Raw genomic sequence first — 21,027 nt, 5'->3', positions numbered from 1 at the left:
TTCTCCTGACAGGTGAACGCGATACATCGAGAGGTAACGTCAAATAAAAAATAGGGAGGGACTTTAACGGGTTTCAGCGGAAATTACATCGTTCTATTGTCACGGGACTTTTTCTTGTGCATAACAAACGCTGTAGAATGGAAAGAAGGAAGAGTTATTCCAATCCGAAAATGGGAATATATTGGATGCGGAAAGGAAAAGAGTCTCATCCGTGGCATCGAAACGACGCCCTGAATAAAAAAAATGAATCAAGTGCCGAAAGCTCGATCTTAACGGCGGCAGCGGCGGCGTCGTCTATCTTGATGTTACAATTGGATAACACTATTATTTCCAGCTTTACACGCGCTCGCCTTCTTTGACACATCAAAGCCTGAGGACTCGTAGAAACTTGTAAATTTTATAAAGTAATTGAACAATCGAGCTTGTGCGAGACGAGACAAAAATTATTATCTTTGAACGAGCTCGGCGTACGCCATTTTTCCATCACGTCGCCGCCGCTGCACGGTCAATGTTGGTACGATAAGGGAGTAAGACAGAGGAGAGAGAGAGAGAGAGTGAGAGAGGGAGAGATAAAGCGTTTTCAAAACTCACCGTCTCGTTACTGACACACAGCTTTTCCAGCACACACTTTATTTTTCACCTATCCAAAACTCTCGTTAACTCGACGCGTCGATTCACGAATAACGCACTAATTACTTGGTTTTATATATTCCCTTCTTTTTCGCTTGCCCACCTATAGATCGAGACTACCAAACAACACAATCCAAGTCCTCTCTCACACTCGACCGGCGCGCAACTGACCCGGAGCCACTACGAGGTTCGACTACGCCCGAGTGAAGTAGTTCCTGGCCGCACGGCGGCGCTGTTGTTTGGCACACCGCTCGCTCCAGTAAATGCTCGATATCATGAAGAAAACAAAGTGTATTTCATTACAAAAAAAATAACAAAGTGACTTGAAACAAGTATATTTATGAACGAACGTTCAACTTTCTACCGTAAACTTGAGTTTTTATTATAGTACTATAACATTGTCAATAAGCAACTGAATTTTTTTCCAATTTTCTTCAAAATAATCATCATTTTCGAATACTTACATACTATATATACAATACACTTTTTTTCTATGTCAAATCTTCATCTGTAAAATCATCGATATCGTTGATTTCTGGCAAACAAACATAGCCGAAACGTTAACTGATTCAAATGCACAAAAACGCGGGAAATTTCTAATACGAATAACCTTTGCGATACGGAGAAATAAAATTCTACCTTTTAACCAATAGAAGACCACCATTTTCCAGCAAATTTTGAGGCAATTACAATTTAGAATGTTCCAGTTAATAATAAACTTTTGAAATAAATACCGACTTTCAAACGACAGTTCTGAGCAAAGGGCGCTTAGAAAAATACATACGTCAGTGAATATTTGTGTATATACGCTCAACACCGGGCGTAGTAATACAAGCTCGACTATGACATCATCAGCCCCGTTTATACACGTTTTCCCGAGGACCGGGCACGCCCCATCCTACGCTCAAAATTTTTTCCTCACTCCCCCGATTGTTTTCAATTGAGGCGGGTGGAAAGCACGTTCAACGTGCAGGTCTTCACTGAAGACTGCATTCTTCGTCTATGCAATATTGTATGAATTTGGATACGGGAAACTTCGTAACTGCATACGTAATTATAAGAACGTCAAATAAATTTAAATAATAGTACATTTTATTTTTCATATTTATATACGACAATGTTTATTTATAGAGTCTATAAATATGTGTACACATAATAAGGAAAAATAAAGTTCATATGCATCTTGAGATATTTTGGCTGTTTACAATTTCCGATCCCGGCATGAATAGTGAACGATGTCACCGCTCGGATATCGGGCAAACGCGCTGTAAAAAAAAAAACAGCATGAATCGAATGAAAAGTAATTTTTCAAATGACCAAACGATATTGTTAGAGAAAATAAAGAGATGAGAACCTTTGATTTCCAAAGCGCTTTTTACACACTGGACAAATGTTGTACTCGGTCATGAGAACACTTTGGGACTCGTAGTGCATCCTTTGCTCCTGTACTTGAAGATGTTCCGCGTGTAATAAACCTTTCAACACTTGCGTCCGTCTCCTTTCGTTCAATTGTTTTTGCAAACTTGCTTCGAGGAAGTGCCTTATCCGGCCGATCGGCACACTGTCAGGTAAGACTTCCAAAACTTTCGTTGCGTTTATTTTAAGTGCGTACTCTTCCAAAAGCTCCAGGGCAGTTTCCAAATCCGACTGTATCGTGTTGGTCAGCTCGGGACGCGAAGCTACAAATTACTCACAACGTTAACACCATTTATTGTTTCATCGAGTTGTATTATAGTATTTTTTTTTGTTTGGTACCTGCCATCGCTCCGATATCAGGCTTGAGTAATTGTTGAATAAGAGTGACATAAACTTCATCAGAACCATCTTGATTTTTAGTAAAGTCTGTGTTCTTTTCGTATCTCGAATAAATGTTGTTACAATATTGAATGGCGCGTGGCACATCGTTCAATAAATTGACGTAAATCGATATCGCCTGTTGATGACGACCGAGACGTCCCAAAATGATGGCTCTCTCTTCGAATAGGCAATCCGTTGGAAATTGCGAGAGCACCGTTTCCGGTGTATAATGAATGGACTTTTCCAAAAATTGTTGCAACTTTTGTCGCACGTGCTCGCCGTTTTGTTTCTCCGCCGGTGTTGCGTTCGGGCTCATCGATGCCAAACATTTTTCCTTGTACTGATGAACAAGAACGTTGTGAAATAGGGGATTCGTGTCTTCCCATACTCGGACTACGTATTCCAAATACGTAATAACTAAGTTTTTATGACATCGAAGTAAATAATCCAGGACTTTCGGTCTTGGCAGCTGCTCCACTTCCTGTGAAAATAAAATATATTTTCAACACAATTTTACATCGATTTCGGGGTTACTTCAATAAAAATTTTCGCTTTATGCATGCACTTGATACATTCGGGGAGTTGACCTGCAAATCTTCCATAAAAATTCTAAGTCCCTGTTCAGGATCCTGTTCAAGTACCCAGCCAGAAAATTTAAGAATCAAATCCATATTATCGTGTCCCAAGTGTTGAAGATACTGAATCGTACGCTCGGTACCCTTGAGACTAGAGTCGCTCTTTTTCGACTGTTTTTCCAACAGTTCAAGAGCTTTTTTGTGTTGGCCTTTAGTCTGATAGAGAATTATAAGTTCTGGATATTTTTGATACATGAGTAAAGTTTTTTCGGCTTCGGCAAGGTGACAATGATTCAAACGTAACAACGGAGCAACGAGAGCGTCGTTGGTCTGAAAATTCATCATGTTTGGTGAATTTCTTACGAAGAATAATTCATTTCGATAAAAAAGAAGAAATAAATATTGGTTGCACCTGCAGATAACACTTGAGGAGAGTCGTATCAATTATTTTCAATAGTTGCTCAGTCGCAACCGCCGTTATATTTTTCGTCTTCTCTTTCTCCTTTCCTTTTTCGTTTTTACCTTCTTTCGATTCTCCACTGCACATTAAGTTGTGACGCACTTCTGTCAAATAAGCAATTAGTGCGAGAAGACCATTCTCTAAATCTCGATCCTGAAGCCGCGGTGTCGCAGATACGGGCTCGTTCAGCTCGTTCGCGTTTGTCGGCTGGGATACCAAATCCGGAAACAATCTTATAACCTCGTAAGGATCAGTTCCCAAAGTTTGAAATTGCTTCATCGCTTCTTGGAACTTTTTATTTGCGAAAAGATAATACGCGTAGAGCGTCTGAATTTTGCACGTTTTCTTTGCCCTTTCTTCCTCGCTAACGTCCGACAAACTCTAAAATCAACATCCTCGTTAATATAGAATTGATGTCCTTCTTTTCTCATTTTAGTCTTGAATAAACGACTAAATGTTTCTCCCAAGGTTATTAGCATCGTAAATTCTAAATTAAATTGTTAATGAAAATGTGAAAAAATATACAACCGTCAACTTTAGGGCCAATTGAAATTGGTTCTGTTCTAATAGCGTTCTTATCTGTTGGCCTACGTCAATGGCGGTGATGCACCAAACTTGGCTCATCGAAGCAATGTAAACTTTGCCCTGTTTGCTCCTGCAGATCAAACGTGCCTTGTTTAATTTTTCGAGGGTTTGAATATGCAAACAGCCCTCAAGAGTGTATACCTCAAGGGTATCATGGACAATGCCCAACAGATAAGGATCATCCCAGCCTAAACGAAAAACAAACATTTTCTTCGCTTCATTTTATCCACGGATGTTGTAAATGGAAAAACATTATAGTGTCAATAGAATATCATAATTATCTTACAAGTTGCGCTTGGAGAATCTGTCCATTTTACTGGATTATGCTGAATCAGTTCCCCAGAAGTATACATTATAATAGACTGAGAGTCTTTACCAAGAGCAAACGAGTTTTCGGATAATTTTGTTATACTTGGTTTAGGTGGCTTCCCCGTTGGAAATAATTCCTTTGTTTTCCCATTCAGATTGATCAAAGTATAGGATAATCCATGAAAACCAACGACCAAAGTCTCTCCACACCTGTATTGATAAGAATAAACATTCAAAATTCCTATTGCATTCACAGCCAATAAGAATAATAAGTAAATCAATAAATTTACCAAGCCAATTCTCTTGGCACCTCTGCCAAGGAAAGCTCATTTCTTGACTCATCACCCAAGTCCTCAAAATGATTTTTTTTCCAATAATACAATTGTAATTTTCTTTTGACCACAACACACAGACACACTGCAGTATTTTTTTCTCCTGTCGTATTCTCAGACTGTTGGATGTTTAGAGCAAAAAGAGATGCACCACGAGTTTTTGGCAATTGACAGATTTGTTGAATATTGACAGAATTTAAATCGTGGACACATATTATGTCATCTGAAATATATAAGCTCATTATTAACTCAAAATTTTCATTCAACAATACTATACATTGCTCTGGTCCTTTGATATTGATTTAACAAATAAATTTACCAGTCAAAAGAATAAGCAGATTGTAATCTGGAACAACATCAATTTGAACAATCCTTTTTTTGCTAAAACTTTTGCTGTATCGTAATAATTCGAGTTCGTGATGATCATTCGCTTTAGGAAGAACATTGTACATCAACAGCCGACCTTCTCGTGTTCCAATAAATAAATTGTCGTCTACAAAAACAGATGACAAATCGACTATGATGAAGGAGTAAAAAAAATTGAGCGATTATGATTTTCTGAGTGACAGACAGAAACAATTGATCAACTGAAAGCACAATATTTGAGACTTAACCGTAAGCGGCCATTGATTCAATTTGAACAGTCAAATTGAGAATTGCCGATGCATCGTAGGCGTCGTGCATGTTGATTGATTTTTTTTATATACGTGAAATTCCAGATCTGTTTTACAAGTGCGACACCATGAAGGTTATTCCGGTTATTTCAGATTCCGGCCATGTATAACCATACATCACCAACAACAACAAAAAGCGTTTTGACTTTTGACAGATTATATATATATATTAGATATCCGACAGATACTGACTCGCGACCACATTCACAGAGTTACAAGTTACTTAATATATGCAGCTCGAAGGGTATTTCTCTAAATTTCCTAGCTCTGGCTGTGCATGAAAAAAAAAATAGTGGTCAAAAAAATAATATTGAAATACCCACACAAAAAATAAATGCATATATTATTAACAATAAACTAATAAAAATAGAAGGGAAGGAATATGAAAGACGCGGCGACGGTAGCGGCAGTGGTCAAAGAAAATGAGTGCGTTGGAAATGGCGAGGTAGGGAGAAAAATTAAAAAAATTGTAGAACTACAGTTCGTAACATAAGAGGTTATGTTTACAGTATAAATTTTCGTTTGTAACATTTTTTATTGGACCGACTTCTTTGAGATTAACAGGAGAAACAAAAATGTTTCATGAAACTAACAGAAGAATATTCAAATCCATCAACAACAATCGGTATAAATTTCATTTTTCAGCAAGCAACGCCAAGTGAAGAATATCTGTCAAAGCAAAAATTGCGGGGTTGGTTGAACCGTCATTTACGAATAAAAATGACTGATGGAAGAATATTGACAGGAGCTTTCTTGTGTACCGATCGAGACGCTAATGTCATACTTGGTTCATGCGCAGAGTACCTGTCAAAAGATCACACTGAAGCAAGACCTCTGGGTCTTGTTATGGTGCCTGGTCGCCACATAGTCTCTATCCATCTTGATGCTTGGTTCGACGAAGAACCTTCTGCACGGAAAAAGAGATGCTCTTCTCAGAACGAGTAAAGAAGCATTTGGAAACAAAAATTCAGGATGAAAAAAAAAGAAAAAATAAAATCATCGTTAAAAGTCATCTTCAAACAGACACAACATCCTCCTAGTCCACAAGAATATTCTCAACCTCAATGTCCTCTTGTTTCTTTGAAAGTTCATCCGAATTAGCTGCAAAATACAAAAAAAAAATATTTTAATTTCAGTGTTGAATTGTGGAACAATTTAACTATGTGAATTGTCTATTTAAAAATTATATAAATGAAAAGTATGTGATAGATCATTTGATGAGTTCTCACACTCAGCTTGGACTTCATTGTTTTATAGAAATTGCAGAATTGATTTTTATGATCATTAATACTATATTTACATTTTCTAATACACTCTTCCTGAAGCATAGTGTACTCAAGCTCAAGTACAGCATTATGTTTTATTTCTCTGTTCATATTATTAAGAGCGTCATCCATTCTTTGGGCCAGAGTCAGCGACAAGTTGTCTAAACCAGCCATGTAACTAGCTTCCGTTGCAGCAACACCCATTTTTTGAACATAATCCATAAAAGCAACCAATTGCTACAAACAAATTCTGTAGTTTTATCATACTTGGTAAAAGTAATTTTCACTACTGAAAAGAATAGAAAAATTTTCCAAAAGTGCTTGATGAAACGTACAGTAATCCTTCTTTTTTTTTTCTGAACTTCCGATCGTGCTGCAACAATCAGATCCCAATGAGAATCTCCTACTCTATGAGCCAACGTGTCTTTGAGTAGACTCATGAGCATTGACAAAGTGTGTCTAGAAATAAATTCTTCAAGTAAAAAGTAGACTTGAATTTGCGTTCATCCAATTTTCTTTTCATCTGCCCAATAATCACCTGTACTCGTCACTCGTGTTTTCTATAGCTGTATACGTAATTGTAAGGACTTCTGAAATACTATTTACTGTATCCATTGTAGATTTTTTAATCATATGCTCGTAAGTAAATTTCGAAAAATCGGGTGGTTCCCATTCAATTTTCCCTTTTGTATCCGTCCTGGACTCCGAGGTCTCGGAAGATTTTACGAAAATCGATCCTGTCGTATACTGGGGGTATTTACATTTTTTTTTTTAATTGTATTTGTAATAGCTCTGATATTTGAAAAATACGATCGAATTACCAATACAGGTCTAGATGTTTTTATAACGGTATTGAAGAACCTCCTAAAAGCCATTATTTTATATTTCTCAGATAGTGCTAGTTGATTTCATTACATATTTTTTTTTCCGTTCAACCGACAGGAACACTTCTCTTTAGAGGTTATGTTAAGTATTGCTGCAGAATTAACAATAATAATTTTTTATCGAAAAATGTGAACCCCGATGTTCCAAAAAAACAAATCACTTGAAATTTTTTTCATAGAACGAAAGGTTTTTCACTAGCTCGTTTAGTATGTTTACATTCATCTTTCATCTCTCCTGTACTACTGTACTCTGTCTTTCTCTACGATCGCCACGCGCTCCCGTGGAGATGTAAAAGCATATTTTTGGGCTTCGAAGCGGCATTGAGGGGAAGGGGGCGAATAAAATCACAAGTACATTTGATAGATTTGATATAAGAATTAGAAAAAATAGAATATTCTAGTCAAGCGTCGATGATGGTAGAGAGGTGGTAGAGAGCGTAGAGAGTAGAGATTATTATACAAAGAACACGGATTCAACATGAACCTAGCCCAATGTCCGGTTCTAGCTCCAAATGTTAAGCACAGATGTCGCCACGGTTGTTTTCGACGATAAAAAAAATTCAACACAATCTCCCACTTTACTGAAACTCAAAATTAGTCGGCCAACTTCACGAGGGTTACGACACGTAAAAATATGCATAGATATAACACACACACATACTTATAAATATACTCAAGCAAGCGAAAAAACCGACAATATTTCCCGCGCATCTCTATTCACGTAAAATGTACATAGAGAAAAATGCGCGTTTCCGAATGCGCGTGAAATTGTCTACTGCGAGGAGAAGGGAGTGTTTGTCCCGCGCGCAGCGTCGATCGTGCGCATCGCTCAACTCGGCCAAGTGTTTCTTGTAGAGGGGATTAAAAAAAAACTGCTATGTTTCATTGCAAAAAAGAGTGAAAAAAGACCCGCCGTTTGCGATTGTGAGTTTCCTCGAGATGTATTCGTGTAAAGAGCGTAACGAGCAACCTCTACAAGAGGATTCACGGATCTAGTGATTTAAATAATTATATTTCGGGAGTTTAGACGCACGAGGGACTCTCGGTGAATATGTGAGTAACCCTTCATTACGTTTTAGTATTACTTTGTTATCGTGTGATAGTTTTGTATATATTTGTGTATATACGTCGCGCTAAATACTTTGGCCGCGTTCGCTAAGTTCGCTCTTCCACCTTGTACTCTCGCGGCCCAAACAAGATGGCCTCTCTGCCGCGATTCTGTTTATTTTCCCTCGTGATTCTTTTCATTATGAGATTCTGAACAGTCGTTTTTTTTTCTTCCTGTAATAAAAAGTACGTTTTTTCTGTGCCTCCATCCTCAATAAAATGATGCTTTTTTAAACATACTTTTGTGTTTTTTGTCGCTCATTCCCGTGAAGCATTACCGGTTGATCACCGTAATCTTTGCAATTTATTGTCGCGTGTTACCACCAGAATAGCCTTTTTCAGTTCTTTTTCACAATCACAGAATTATTCTCAGGAGGTTCTACTAATCAAGTATTTCTGTTTCATTATCAAAGATTGAAACTACTCAATATTTTAATGAATGAATAAAAATATCGCACCAATATCCATTTCATGTAGTTCTCAATTGATTCCTCATTCCCTATCTATTTCATGCATTCTTGTTCTTTCATTACATTAAGAAATTGCAACTACTCAACAATTGTTGTGAATTGCAGTTACCGACGCTATGTCCAGTTCATTCATCGTCGAATCGCACCAAAGTGGTTCTAAAAAAGACGACACACTTATCATAGTTGTTAACGATGATGGAACCATTTCAGTTGATCAGGAAACTTTACAAAACTTGATAAGTGAGTAAAAGATTTTTGAACTGACACAAACTATTTCAAATAATTATCAGAGATATTAAGTGTTGGAGACTTAGGAAAGAAAACAGAACGTACTGTCAAAAAATTTAGAATATCAAAAAATGTCCAATGAAATAATAAGCTGTTATTCTAGTTTTTGTTACATGCTTCTTTAAAGTTGATTCTTTGATAAATTTTTTCAAATTTCTGGAGGTTTGCATTGGAAAACGTAAATTTTTAATCCTTCTATGATGTATTTAAAGATTATCAACCTTTTTTCTTCATTTTCCCAGATATGAGTTCACCCGCCATCAGAATTTAATATGTATGGTTATGTTACTGGTAAATGGATTGTTTTTCCTCAATTTCCAGTGAATCAGTCGGACGCAAAAGTTAGTGTTGTTAGAGTAGGACAGAGCGAAGGAGATGCTGAAAATGGAGATTTAACGTTGACTGTTGACCCACCGAGTTTTGAAAGACCAGAGACAGGAAGCAACCCTGCTACAGTAGTAGGTTCGACCGACGTAACAGGATTAGTCGATCCATTTATGGAAATGGACCCTGAACAATTGGAGAAATTGGAAACAGCTCTACAGAGCGAACAAGCTAAACAAATTCTTGGGGAAAATGTCACTGCTATGCTAGGTTAGTTTGTATTCAAATAACTGACTTATCATCATTAACCCACTATTTAATCAATATTCCACAAAAGTTTCTAGTAGTCATTTTCCAAAACATCTGCAATATACAATGGAACATATTTACTATTCAACAGATATGCTGACAGTGGAGGAACAACAAAAATCTATCAAGTATTGTATCGAACTGGATCATTGCTACACGACTCGGACTTCCCCCACAGATCCTGAACCATCCGATCCATTACCAATAGCAAATTCACCAGACATTGTTGATCATTTGGAGCTTAATAAGCATTCTTCTGCACTGCAACTGGCTTCTGCCATCCAACCTAGTACCGATTCGAATGTCGCTGACAATTTGACATCACCCGTAGGACGCTCAAGAATATTTCCCAGAAATGCTACTGTAAGTCGTATTGACTATTGTGTACTTCATGTTTGAGGCAAGAATAATTTTCGCTTCAAAATAGGGAAAAAATGGTGGAATTTACGAAGAAATGATAACATCACTAAAGGATCGAAATTTCTTGCTATTTTCAGACCCGATTAGTCGCTGCTCGTGGCAGAAAAATTACGACAGCAGTCACTCAACCAACGGCTTTAACAAAAACTTGTTCCACACAGAATCTGAGAAATTCGAGTGGTCTTGCACAGCAATCCCCTATCAGAGGTAGGTTAATTAATAATCGATAAAGGAAAAATTTATATAATAAATTTATATATAAAATGAATGAGCCGTAAACATAATTGGTGAATGAAGAATATTTTGCTACCTGCAAAGTTTGATCAAAAATCAATTACACAGGTGCGAGCACGAACGTTCGCGTAGAGCCAGAACGAAAAGAAAATGACTCATCAGCCTCTTCGTCCGAGACTTCGTCAGAGTCTGAACCACCATCGGACGATGATTCGGATTTCGGGCCTCGTGGACCACGTCGAGGGGGATTACGAGCACGAGGCGGAAGAAAAGGTTTGACGACGCGCGGGGGAAGTACAAGCGCCACTCGTCGCCGAAGCGCCAACAAGCAAATGGATATGGATCAAGTACGAAGATTAGACATGGAGATGGCAGCTGCGGTGGTCGCGATGAAAAGTCCAGAAAAATCGGAAAGGCCCGAAAGATTTAATCCTGCGCGAGGAAAAAAACAACGAACGAGAAGTGTCAGTGGAAGAAAAAAAGAAGATTCTTCACCGAGTCGAAGCATGACGATGGAGATACAGACGACGTCACCTCCAACGGGAATTACGGAAACACCTAGTGTTACAGAAAAACCTTTACAAACGACGAATCAAGTGAAAGCTGATCTAATAAACGCGAATATGATTAAGGGCGATATGATATTGACAAAGCCAGGACAAGGAAGATACAATCAAAAGGTTGTCCTGGTGCAAAAGAAACTTGTGATCAGACCCAACGAGCTCAAAACCATTGCCAATAAACGACAATCTTTGGTACTTGCCAGAAATAGCAAAACGACTCCTTTGCAAATTCAAACGAAACTCGCGACCACCGAAGAAGGAAAACTAGTCACAGTCGGTGCAACCGCCGCTCCGAAAACCCCTTCGAGCAGCCTAGACACCCAACAAATGAAAGCTTGTACCATTACTTCTAATGATTCGTCTTCGTCTTCTTCCGCTGCTGCCGCTGCCGCTACTGCTGCCTCTATTCTTGGTCTTGAACAGCAACAACAACCTCCACGAATAGAAACTCCACCTTCGCAATTACCACAACAGTTGTTGCAGCACGAACAACACTCCGCAAACGATTCGCCTCAAGAAAATATACCCACACCTTCTCCTCCCCTTAGACACAGAAGTATTGAAATCAAGAGAGAAAAAAGGAAATCCGAATCCGAGAATAAAATCGAAGACAGTTTGAAAAGTGCTGAGATCAAAACTCCCGATGGTTTGTTCTTTTTCATAGCTATTTTTGTTCTCAATAAATGATTGGAATATAAATTCTTTCGTGATTGAACTAGTACTGTGCAAATTTTGTAAGATTCAATTTTTTAAATATTTTCCGACGCAACTTCTGCAGCATCAAGAAAACACGTGAAAAAGGACCCACGCAAAGCACCGGCTGTCCTGGCCGGTTTGGGTCCAGCACTTTTCTCAACTCCTGATATAATTCGTCGAGTTGGTTCGGATGCCAAAAGTGTCGAGCATCCTGGAACCCCAACTTTACTTCAAGAATCGATGAGCAATGCAACCGTCGGTAGTCCAGACGTTACATCGCCAACCGGATCGATGAAAAACCAAGGTGAAAATTCATCGAATATCGAGTCGCGATTATCAACGGTGGATGCACTGTCGGTCTTGAGTACCGCAAACGATGAAGCGCTATCCGCCCAAGGAAGACATGACAATAAAACTGAGGCGAAGGTTCCCACGGTCGAAGAACTGGAACCATCGTTGGATCCTGGTAAGAAATTATCAGCAATCTATTTTCTTTATTTATATTTTTCACGTTGTATTTCTTCGATTTTGATTTTTCCAATTTATTGTTTTCCTCATTTATTACATTTATTTAATTTATGTTGTATTTTTTGTTCACCTTTTAATTTGGTATGAAATAGTCGCAAACGTAACTCCAACGGTCGATAATCCTGGGCTCATACGACCCACGGAATCACCAATTGTTCCAAATCCAACTATGCCTGAGCAAAGTAAGTTTATTACTGTGCTATGCTGTACCTGCGAAATTTATAATTTTTTCAAATTACACTGATTCCGTCATCATAAAAATACATTTCCTAACCTGCAATATATATTTTGATTCATAAAAATATGTGCTTTTTTCAGGTGGAATCGAAGGCGAGGAACACCTTTTGGCCACCTTGGAAATGGAAGCTGGGAAACACGACGAAGAATTACTCGCCGAAGCGCTGCTTCTCCAGGAAGAATTGGGAGATGATCTTGGTGATCACGTAAGTTTCATGTTCGCAAATGATATTCGTGTTATCATTTTATAAAGAAATAGTTGAACTTATTATACAATATTCCAGCCCGTTCTGGCCGAGCCTTCGAATTCATTGCCCGAGCCCTTACTAGCAGCAAAGACGTCAAGGTTTGAAGAGCCCATGGAAACTAACATGAAGGAGGAACTTTCCATGAAGGTCACGAATCCCGTTAAATCTGATACGATGATGGCTCTGCTTGGACCAACGAATTTGCATGGTTCTGCTAAAACGTCAGTTGAAACGCCTAAAAAGAGAGACGAAAGAGAACCGATCCAGATTATCCGAGGAGGACGAGTTATAACTCTACCGCCAATCGAAGCACCGGCTACGAGGAGCAAGCGACTTCAGGCGAAGCCAGAATCACCGCAAAAAACAACTGTTGAGGTCTCAAGAGAAGAAGAGAAGATTGTGTAAGAATGTTGCTGAATATAATAACTAGTTAACTGCACGAACGAGTCATCAACAAGTCATTGATACGCGAAAATGTCTTGTTTGTTTGTTTTTTCTACCATTTAACTTCTTTGTACAGAAAACAAGCTATGGTAGTGCAGCATCACAGATCCAAAGACTTCGAAGGAAGGGATCGCTCGAGTGTTGATGAAGAAATAGAAAATCAAGGGATTGCAGATGACGATGAGGACGACGATGACGATGAGGAGGAGGAACAAAATTCGGATTCAGAGGACGATCCAGATCGATTGTGGTGCATTTGTAAACGACCTCATAATAACAGATTTATGATTTGTTGCGACGTCTGTGAAGACTGGTTTCATGGAAAATGTGTCCACGTCAGCAAAGCTATGGGTGAATATACGGAAAATCCATTTTCCTGTGCATCTAATTTCCTCTAATTATCAAACTCGTTCGAGTACTATCTATACTTGGTTTATTTATCTACACAGGACAACAAATGGAAGAGCAGGGGATAGAATGGGTGTGTCCAAATTGTTTGAAAAAAAAGGATCAAGGCAATCCGAGCTCCGAAGCAAAAAAACCTCAACCGATCGTCGGAAAAACTTCAATAAAAGAAGACTCGGAACGTTCTCCCCGAGCGACGACTCCTCGAACGAGTGGAGTAGTCACTTCGAACGAAAAAATAGTAAAAACTCCGAGTCAACCTGTCGTCGTTGAAGCTCCGTCGATTCCGACAACATTGGCAGGTGTAACGCAGTGCGTCGTTTGCAAGAAAGAAGCCCGAAATTCAAGCATTTACTGCTCGGATGCTTGCATATTGGCTCACGCTCAAGAAACACTTACGAGAGATAGCAAACCAAGCGGAACAGCCGCTCCGCAAACCAAAATCAATCATGCCGCGACCGAAACTCCAAAAGTTGCGGCCGATCCCAGAGTCATTGTTTTCGAAAGAAGGACCGGCAAAGTTCTCACTGGTAAGGTTTTAAAATCTATTAGATTTATCACATGCGTAACTGGATTCCCTTGATATTAATAATTACGTTTGAAAAAAAAAAAAATCAAGGCGCCGATGCCCCGACGAGATCAAATTTGAAAAATTGGCTCAAGGACAATCCAACATTCGAAGTTGTTCGTCCGAACAATTTGAACACTCTACAGATCGGTGGCAAAACTGTGACAGCTATTCAAACCCAGGGAGTTGGTAAAATGGTATGTGATCTTATAAAATTCGGTGAATTTTGTTACCATTGAGATCAATCCTTGAGTCGTATGTTTTTGTTTTTTTTTTTTTTACTCCAGGTAAAAACGAATCAGGGAACAAGTTCAGGAGCTCAGAACAAAATGGTGTACGCGAAAGTGGTGGGCTCGAAGCAAACAGTGCTTTCGCCGAGTAATAAAAAGCTCGTAGTGCTTTCAGGGGCTCAACAACGTTTGTCGCCAAAAACGATTCAGCAAAAATCTCAAGGTTCGCCGTCGGCAGGAAAAAGTCCAGTGATGCGACAAACAACGATAAAAATAATATCTCAACAAGCAAAATCGGGAGCGACAAGTTCGCCGAAGCAAATTGCAATAAAAAAACAAGAGGGCACTAAAACAGCTGCGGGATCTCAGCAACAACAGCAGCAACAGCAGCAGCAACAACAACAGCAGGTACAGCAAGGACAAGGACAACAGCAACAAAAGTCTGTTCAAAAGACTCCACCGGTAGCAAAAAAAGTGGAGCCCGAGCCAATTAGGCTAAACGTTCGTAAAACACTTACGGAATTATTGACAACTAGAATTCGCGAGAGTAAAGATTTAAGTCTGAACGATGAAGAAATCAGCGATTTAGCGTTGAACATTGAGCTCGAACTTTACAAATATTTTCGAGACACGGGGGCTAAATACAAATCGAAATATCGGAGCCTCGTGTTTAACATAAAAGACAGAAAGAATTTAACGTTATACAGAAAAATAGCGGATCGATCGTTGACTCCGGATGCAGTTGTGAGACTTAGTCCGGACGAGATGGCGAGTCAAGAACTTGCCGAATGGAGGGAAAAAGAAACGAAGCATCAATTAGAAATGATCAAGAAGAACGAGCTAGATTTGATGTCTCAAGCTAAATCAATCGTCGTTAAAACTCACAAAGGCGAATTGATAATCGAGAACGATACCTCTATCGATCACGTTGATCCCAAGACACCTGTGCAGGATATCGTGACGGCTCTCAACAGCCAGGAAGCTGGCGAGGACGAGGAAGACGAGAGCAGCAAAGATCCAAAGGACGACAAGAGTCACTCTTTATCGAGCGAAGATTCAAAATGGTCGAAAAGTAGCGTTACGAGTGTAGCTGCGACGACTCCAAGCGAGGAACGCAAGAAAAAAGACCGTGAGAAGATAAGAGACAAGGAAAGAGGGGACAGCAAGAGCTCCTCAAAATCAACGGAAAAAGAAGTTGAAAAAGTAACGAGGAGTAAGAAACTCGATGAGGACGATCGTCGCAGAAGTCACAGTAGAGGACGAAGGCGGCGTAGCAGAGATCGCGAGAGAAGCAGAGACAGAAAATCAACGAGAAGCAAAGATGGTAAACGTGGTGATACGGAAAAAGAGAGTAAAGATCGTGAACAACGTCATAAAAGTGGTAAAGAACAAAGTGGCAGACAGAGAGAGAAAGATCGAGAGAGACGAAGTCGTGGAAAGAAAGATCGTAAGAGTCGCAGTAGTCGAGAGGAAGATGGAAACAACGATAAAGGTCGTGGAAGCAACAAGAGAGACGGCGGTGAAAGAGGTAATAAAGAAGGTTCGCAATCTGGAATCGATGATGCCAAACCTATCGAAGATCGACTCTGGCGACACATCGAGGAAGATACTACGACAACGACGAGCATGACCATACCCGCGACAACTACAACAACGGCGAACGCGAGTTTAGACGGTGGTAACGATTCGGACGTTTCCGATCGAGAACCAAGTTCAACGGTCAATATCAAAACTCCGGACATAAATGAAGAGACCGAGAGGGAAAAAGATGTAGCAGGGATTAGCGTCGATATTTCGCAGCTCGAGAAAGGACAGAATCTCTCGAAAAGTGGGGGCGGCCCTTCTCAGACCGTATGGCGAGGTTTCGTAAACATGGTCGACGTAGCTAAATTCTTCATAACCGCTCAAGAAATGAGTGGTCACGCGAGAGATCTTATGGAAGATCTTCCCGACACGGTGGACGTCGTTGGACGCATAAGTCATGACACCGTCTGGGATTATATCTCCAAAATGAAGAAATCCGGTTCCAAAGAAATTTTAGTTATAAGATTGACCGCTGCGAACGACGAGGAAAAAATTCCTTACATAACCCTCTACAGTTACTTGAACAGTCGTAGTCGTCTCGGCGTCGTCGGTAACGTCTCCAAAAATATTAAAGATTTTTACATCATGCCTTTCTCTCGACAGAGCCAAATACCTTCGGTTTTACTGCCCCTTGTTGGACCCGGATTTGAGGACCAGAGACCTCATCTTCTTCTAGGAATTATCGTACGCAACAAACGCAAACGGGTCGCCAATGTAGCGAGTCCCGTTATCGCGCCTCCAACGAAAATACTTAAAAAAGATGAGGAAGATCCGTCGCTTGATAAAAATTCGATTCGCCACCATCATCATCATCACCATCTTCATCATTCGCATCACCTTCAACAACAATCTCCGCCTGATTCTCCGAGACCCATTCACAAGGGGCTCTTGCTCGAATCGCTCCGAGAAAAACAGACGAACGTCACGCAAATGACTCTTGACAGTCTCAACAAAGCTCACGTTGGAATGTCAAGGAATTCTATCATCGACAATGCCACCATTTCTAAACTCGTCCCTGAATTATCATCTAAAATCGATCTCACCGAATCCCCCGAAGGAGAAACACCACCACCGCTATTACTTCCTACCACGGCCAACACCGAAGCTACTCCCGATGGCGGTATTCCTGACGATCTTGAACCCGACGACGGTGATGAACCTTACAGTCCTGGCGGAGCGTCCGACCTCGATGAACCCCTCCAGAATGCCGAGAACGTTCGCATCGTCGATCCTTCTAATTTGCTCGATAATCCGATAATCTCGACCTCCGGTCTCTCATCCCCGAACAAAAACTCGACGGAACTTCAGAGGAAAATGGACGAATTAAATCGACAAATCGAGGAACAGAAACAACAGATTCAGAGTATTAGCTCCTCCTTCCTTGGCGATGCGGTCTCCTCGTTGCCGGTAAGAAAGTTTTCCTTTTCTGCACTCTTTTTAATCTTACATTTTTCCCCTACAATACAGATTTCCACGTTTATTCAAGAACTAAAAAAAAAAAATCCATGCTCAAATTGCAGGGTCTGGGTCTGGATCCTCCAGAAGTCGGAGGTGACTCGGACGAGGCTTACAGCCCAACGGATGTTCGCTCTTTCACACCTCCGCCACCTCCGGGTATAGCAAAATTCGCACAGCCGATATTGGACAAGGTCTCGGACATAACAATCCCTCCGAATCTTCAAGAAATATTGGCGAATGTAAAGCGTCAGGAAAGTTCGAAAATCGATCCCTATTTGCCATCGAAGCCGAGCGCCACGTTCCTCACTTCGTCAAATCCATCGTTGTACCCGATAAAATCATCGACGGATAAATATACGCCAACGTTCATAAACAAAAGCATACAAGGATCGACAGAAAGCACGGGATCGAAAAGTATCAAGGAGACTAAAAGTACATTAAGATCTTTGAGCGATTTGGATCTCATTAAAAAAGCCGAAGAAGAGCTGGCCGCGGTCGCGGCAGCAACGGTTTATCCGAATATTGATACGCAAACGGTTCCTCCTGCACCGCCACCAGCGTTCACGTCTCCGCCACCCCCACCGCCGCCGCCTCCTCCGCCGCTTCCACCGACTTCGGCGAATCCACTTTCGCCACAACTTCCTCACAGCTCGGAAAAAATTCTTTACCCTCCGGGCCTCGTACTCGAAGACAACGACAATAAAAAGAGCGGCGTAAACATTTCGATGGAACAGCCAAAACCACCGGGTCTCGAGGACGAAGATTTACCTCCGATGTTTCCGTCCACGGCACCAACGGGTCTCGAATCCAACAAAAGCCCTCAAAAATTCGTACCTAAAAGTGGTATCGTGTTGAGCGTCAAACGGAAAGGTTCAGAGGACCCTGCAACCTCGCCAACTAAAACCCCAAGGACAAAATCGCGATGGGGTCAAGGACCTACCGAGTGAATTCTTACTTTTAGTTTTCTCTCATACCTGCACGGAGTATCGTATTTTTCTATTACTGTTAAAAACAAACCACGACTCTCAATCCTCGAATTATTTGTGGACTATTTCAAGTGGATACATTTTCGAGGGCCCCGGTTTTCCTCTCCTTGCTATATCGATAAGTTTAATATTTTGCGGTTCGTAAACTGTGACTCCCCTCGCGGTTCTCGCGAGCAAAAAATGTAAATACCAAAGTGAGCGATACGAATATGGGCATCCGAACAAGTACTTGCGATTCTCGAGGCATTTTTTCCCTCTCCCAAGGACTTTCTCGAGAGAACTTTTCGTTCATGTACATAGCGTTTGGAAAGGCGGGTCGAAATCGAAATGAACTTTTGTACAGTATTGGAAAAAAATGCATTTTTTTTAAATCCCGACGGAAAGTGTAATGGAGGCCTGTGTCGTGTGGCCGCATATTATTTGGCTAGAATAGCATTTTCAGTCAACATCGAGTGAAAAAAACGTCAAGTCTTTTACGCACGAAAAAAACCATCGTAAATGTGGGTTCTTGCCTGAAATTGTTTTCATAGTAATTTCCATATCTCCCAACTCGCGAATCAACAACCATCACTTCAATTTTCCTTCAAATTTGTCCATCGTCACCCCTAAATATTTCCATCATTTTTTGCGATTCGTTAAATACCGGAATTACGAAGGGATGCAATTTTTGGCTTGGGCTATAGAAAATTTGAGATATTCTCAACGCGAGAAAGCTTGAGAGCCTAAAAAATAATTTTGTTTCAACATGCGACACGAGCGCAAGTACAGCTGGAAAATTATCGCATAATGGATAGATGAAATGCCTGTAGACGAAAGAAAAATCATTTCTCAAATGTTTTTTCGACGTAGATTCAATGATGTATTTTTTTGTTAATATTTAAGCTCGGCATTCCGATATGTTTAAATATTGGAAATTGTGTACGCAAACACACACAAACACGCGCGCGCGCGCACATACACAACACACACACATACACACACACATGTACGTGTGGGAAAGTTTTTCATACATTTACGGGCCAGTGACAAAAGTTTTTCATAAATTGAGATGTATTCAATAATTGATTTGTACCCTAGGTATGCAGTTTTTTCCAGTTTCGACGGACACGCGTTTGGATTTTCTGATTTATTTTTTATTACTCAGAAAATTTTTTTCACGATTGATCGTCTCAAATTGCCCTCTATATATATATATATGTATATCTATATCAACATAGACATAGTACAATCATTTAGAATGAAGAAAACTCCACAATATTTTGTACCCATTTCAAATTTGAGTTGACCGGATTGTACGTTCGAGCAACACTTATCAAAGAACGTAGCCGTGCCGTACGACGAAATGTTCGATCCCAACAAAATGATGAAATTGAAACAGAATGAAAAAAAATGCGTAAAAACAAAACTATTCCATGTGTACAAATAACTTCCTTTTTCACAGACTCGCTTCCAATCTCTACATTTATTTGCTCACTTCCAGTTAAAAAAAAAAACCAATCACCGTTCGTTATTTTCCATATATAAACATGACGTGTGATGGATGAGAATAAATATACGCGAATTGCATATTACAGCGCGTATTTTCGTTGTGCGCGATTGATAAAAGTTGTCACCAAAAGCCTGTTTTGACTTATCAAATGTACTGTCAATTACCCCGGCTTCACGTTACGATTGGAAAATCTTGCACAATTTTTCTAGGCGCCAATTAGTCTGATTGAAATATTTTAAAAGAACTGAACGATTTAAAGTACGTGCAAAAAAGAAACGACCTCTGCAGAGTAATAGCATTATTTTATGTTTGAGGAAAAATCTCATCTTATATATCATTCACAAATTTAATAAATTAAAAACTTTTGAATATCAGAAAAAAATGGTGAGTGCTATAAAGTATCCAACACGAGTTTTCCTTGTTTTGTATATGTACATTATATAAAATATATATATTCACAAATCTCACCGTAGTTTTTATTATTGGCGTAATTGCTTGACCCGTGCAATATATATAACACGTAGGGGTTTTCATGGTTTATTCCGGAGATGCGCATGACCTCCCGGAAATGGCAATAAGAGGGGAAAGAGCATCTCTGGAACGCAATTGGCTCCACCATTTTTAATTGACCCCCCAAATCAAATTTTATGTATCGGATCTGCGTGATGAATAAAGATTATTGGTTGGATACGAACGATTGATTCGAAAGTACTTTTTCATCAAAAATCCTGCACAGATTACGACATTTATCGATGAAATAAAATTAAATCAAGTGCGAGAATTGTCAGATAGTTGAAGAACATCTTATTTCTCTTCTGATTACAGTTGTATACGAGACTTCTCATGTTCGACAAACCGGAAGCCACGTATCCTAGTCAATGCGCATATACTGAAAAATTCAGGGCTTGCTTGCTTGCCAGCGATTTCC

General features: G+C 39.8%; 4 protein-coding genes across 12 annotated transcripts in view; 1 reads left to right on the top strand and 3 right to left on the bottom strand.

Moving 5' to 3' along the window:
* The window catches only part of beta-Spec (spectrin beta chain), a 28,876-nt gene extending 28,091 nt beyond the window's left edge, over positions 1-785 (bottom strand). For all 7 annotated transcript variants that reach the window (XM_043428246.1, XM_043428249.1, XM_043428252.1 and 4 more), the window contains exon 1: positions 592-785. The gene's annotated coding sequence lies outside the window, so the exon portion shown is untranslated. The remainder of the gene's footprint in view (positions 1-591) is intronic.
* A 915-nt stretch (positions 786-1,700) lies between these two features.
* On the bottom strand, positions 1,701-5,523 carry Vps39 (vacuolar protein sorting 39). The gene is made up of 10 exons (XM_043428259.1): positions 5,303-5,523; positions 5,008-5,181; positions 4,647-4,911; positions 4,334-4,566; positions 3,991-4,235; positions 3,415-3,843; positions 3,015-3,332; positions 2,386-2,908; positions 1,985-2,309; positions 1,701-1,895 (listed from the first exon to the last, which is right to left on the bottom strand). The coding sequence occupies exons 1-10, from the start codon at positions 5,370-5,372 to the stop codon at positions 1,832-1,834; spliced, it is 2,646 nt and encodes an 881-aa protein (XP_043284194.1). The 5' UTR covers positions 5,373-5,523; the 3' UTR covers positions 1,701-1,831.
* A 741-nt stretch (positions 5,524-6,264) lies between these two features.
* LOC122415795 (uncharacterized) lies at positions 6,265-7,915 on the bottom strand. Of its 2 annotated transcripts, XM_043428264.1 has the most exons (5): positions 7,449-7,857; positions 7,166-7,374; positions 6,963-7,086; positions 6,663-6,864; positions 6,265-6,463 (listed from the first exon to the last, which is right to left on the bottom strand). In XM_043428264.1, the coding sequence occupies exons 1-5, from the start codon at positions 7,500-7,502 to the stop codon at positions 6,399-6,401; spliced, it is 654 nt and encodes a 217-aa protein (XP_043284199.1). In that variant the 5' UTR covers positions 7,503-7,857; the 3' UTR covers positions 6,265-6,398. The 2 variants fall into 2 exon arrangements, with proteins under 2 accessions (XP_043284199.1, XP_043284198.1); XM_043428263.1 differs by having other exon boundaries at positions 6,321-6,864; positions 7,449-7,915.
* A 253-nt stretch (positions 7,916-8,168) lies between these two features.
* pps (protein partner of snf) lies at positions 8,169-20,566 on the top strand. Of its 2 annotated transcripts, XM_043428244.1 has the most exons (15): positions 8,169-8,564; positions 9,194-9,328; positions 9,698-9,970; positions 10,101-10,372; positions 10,507-10,636; positions 10,772-11,872; positions 12,005-12,388; positions 12,543-12,632; positions 12,769-12,893; positions 12,972-13,336; positions 13,456-13,730; positions 13,829-14,314; positions 14,404-14,549; positions 14,640-17,573; positions 17,687-20,566. In XM_043428244.1, the coding sequence occupies exons 2-15, from the start codon at positions 9,205-9,207 to the stop codon at positions 18,569-18,571; spliced, it is 7,590 nt and encodes a 2,529-aa protein (XP_043284179.1). In that variant the 5' UTR covers positions 8,169-8,564; positions 9,194-9,204; the 3' UTR covers positions 18,572-20,566. The 2 variants fall into 2 exon arrangements, with proteins under 2 accessions (XP_043284179.1, XP_043284180.1); XM_043428245.1 differs by lacking the exon at positions 12,543-12,632.
* The last annotated feature ends 461 nt before the right edge of the window (positions 20,567-21,027 follow it).

Source organism: Venturia canescens, chromosome 9 (assembly GCF_019457755.1).
Source record: "Venturia canescens isolate UGA chromosome 9, ASM1945775v1, whole genome shotgun sequence".
Lineage (NCBI taxonomy): Eukaryota > Metazoa > Arthropoda > Insecta > Hymenoptera > Ichneumonidae > Venturia > Venturia canescens.
Note: the sequence above shows the minus strand (reverse complement) of the source record. Positions and strands in the feature narration are given on the sequence as shown.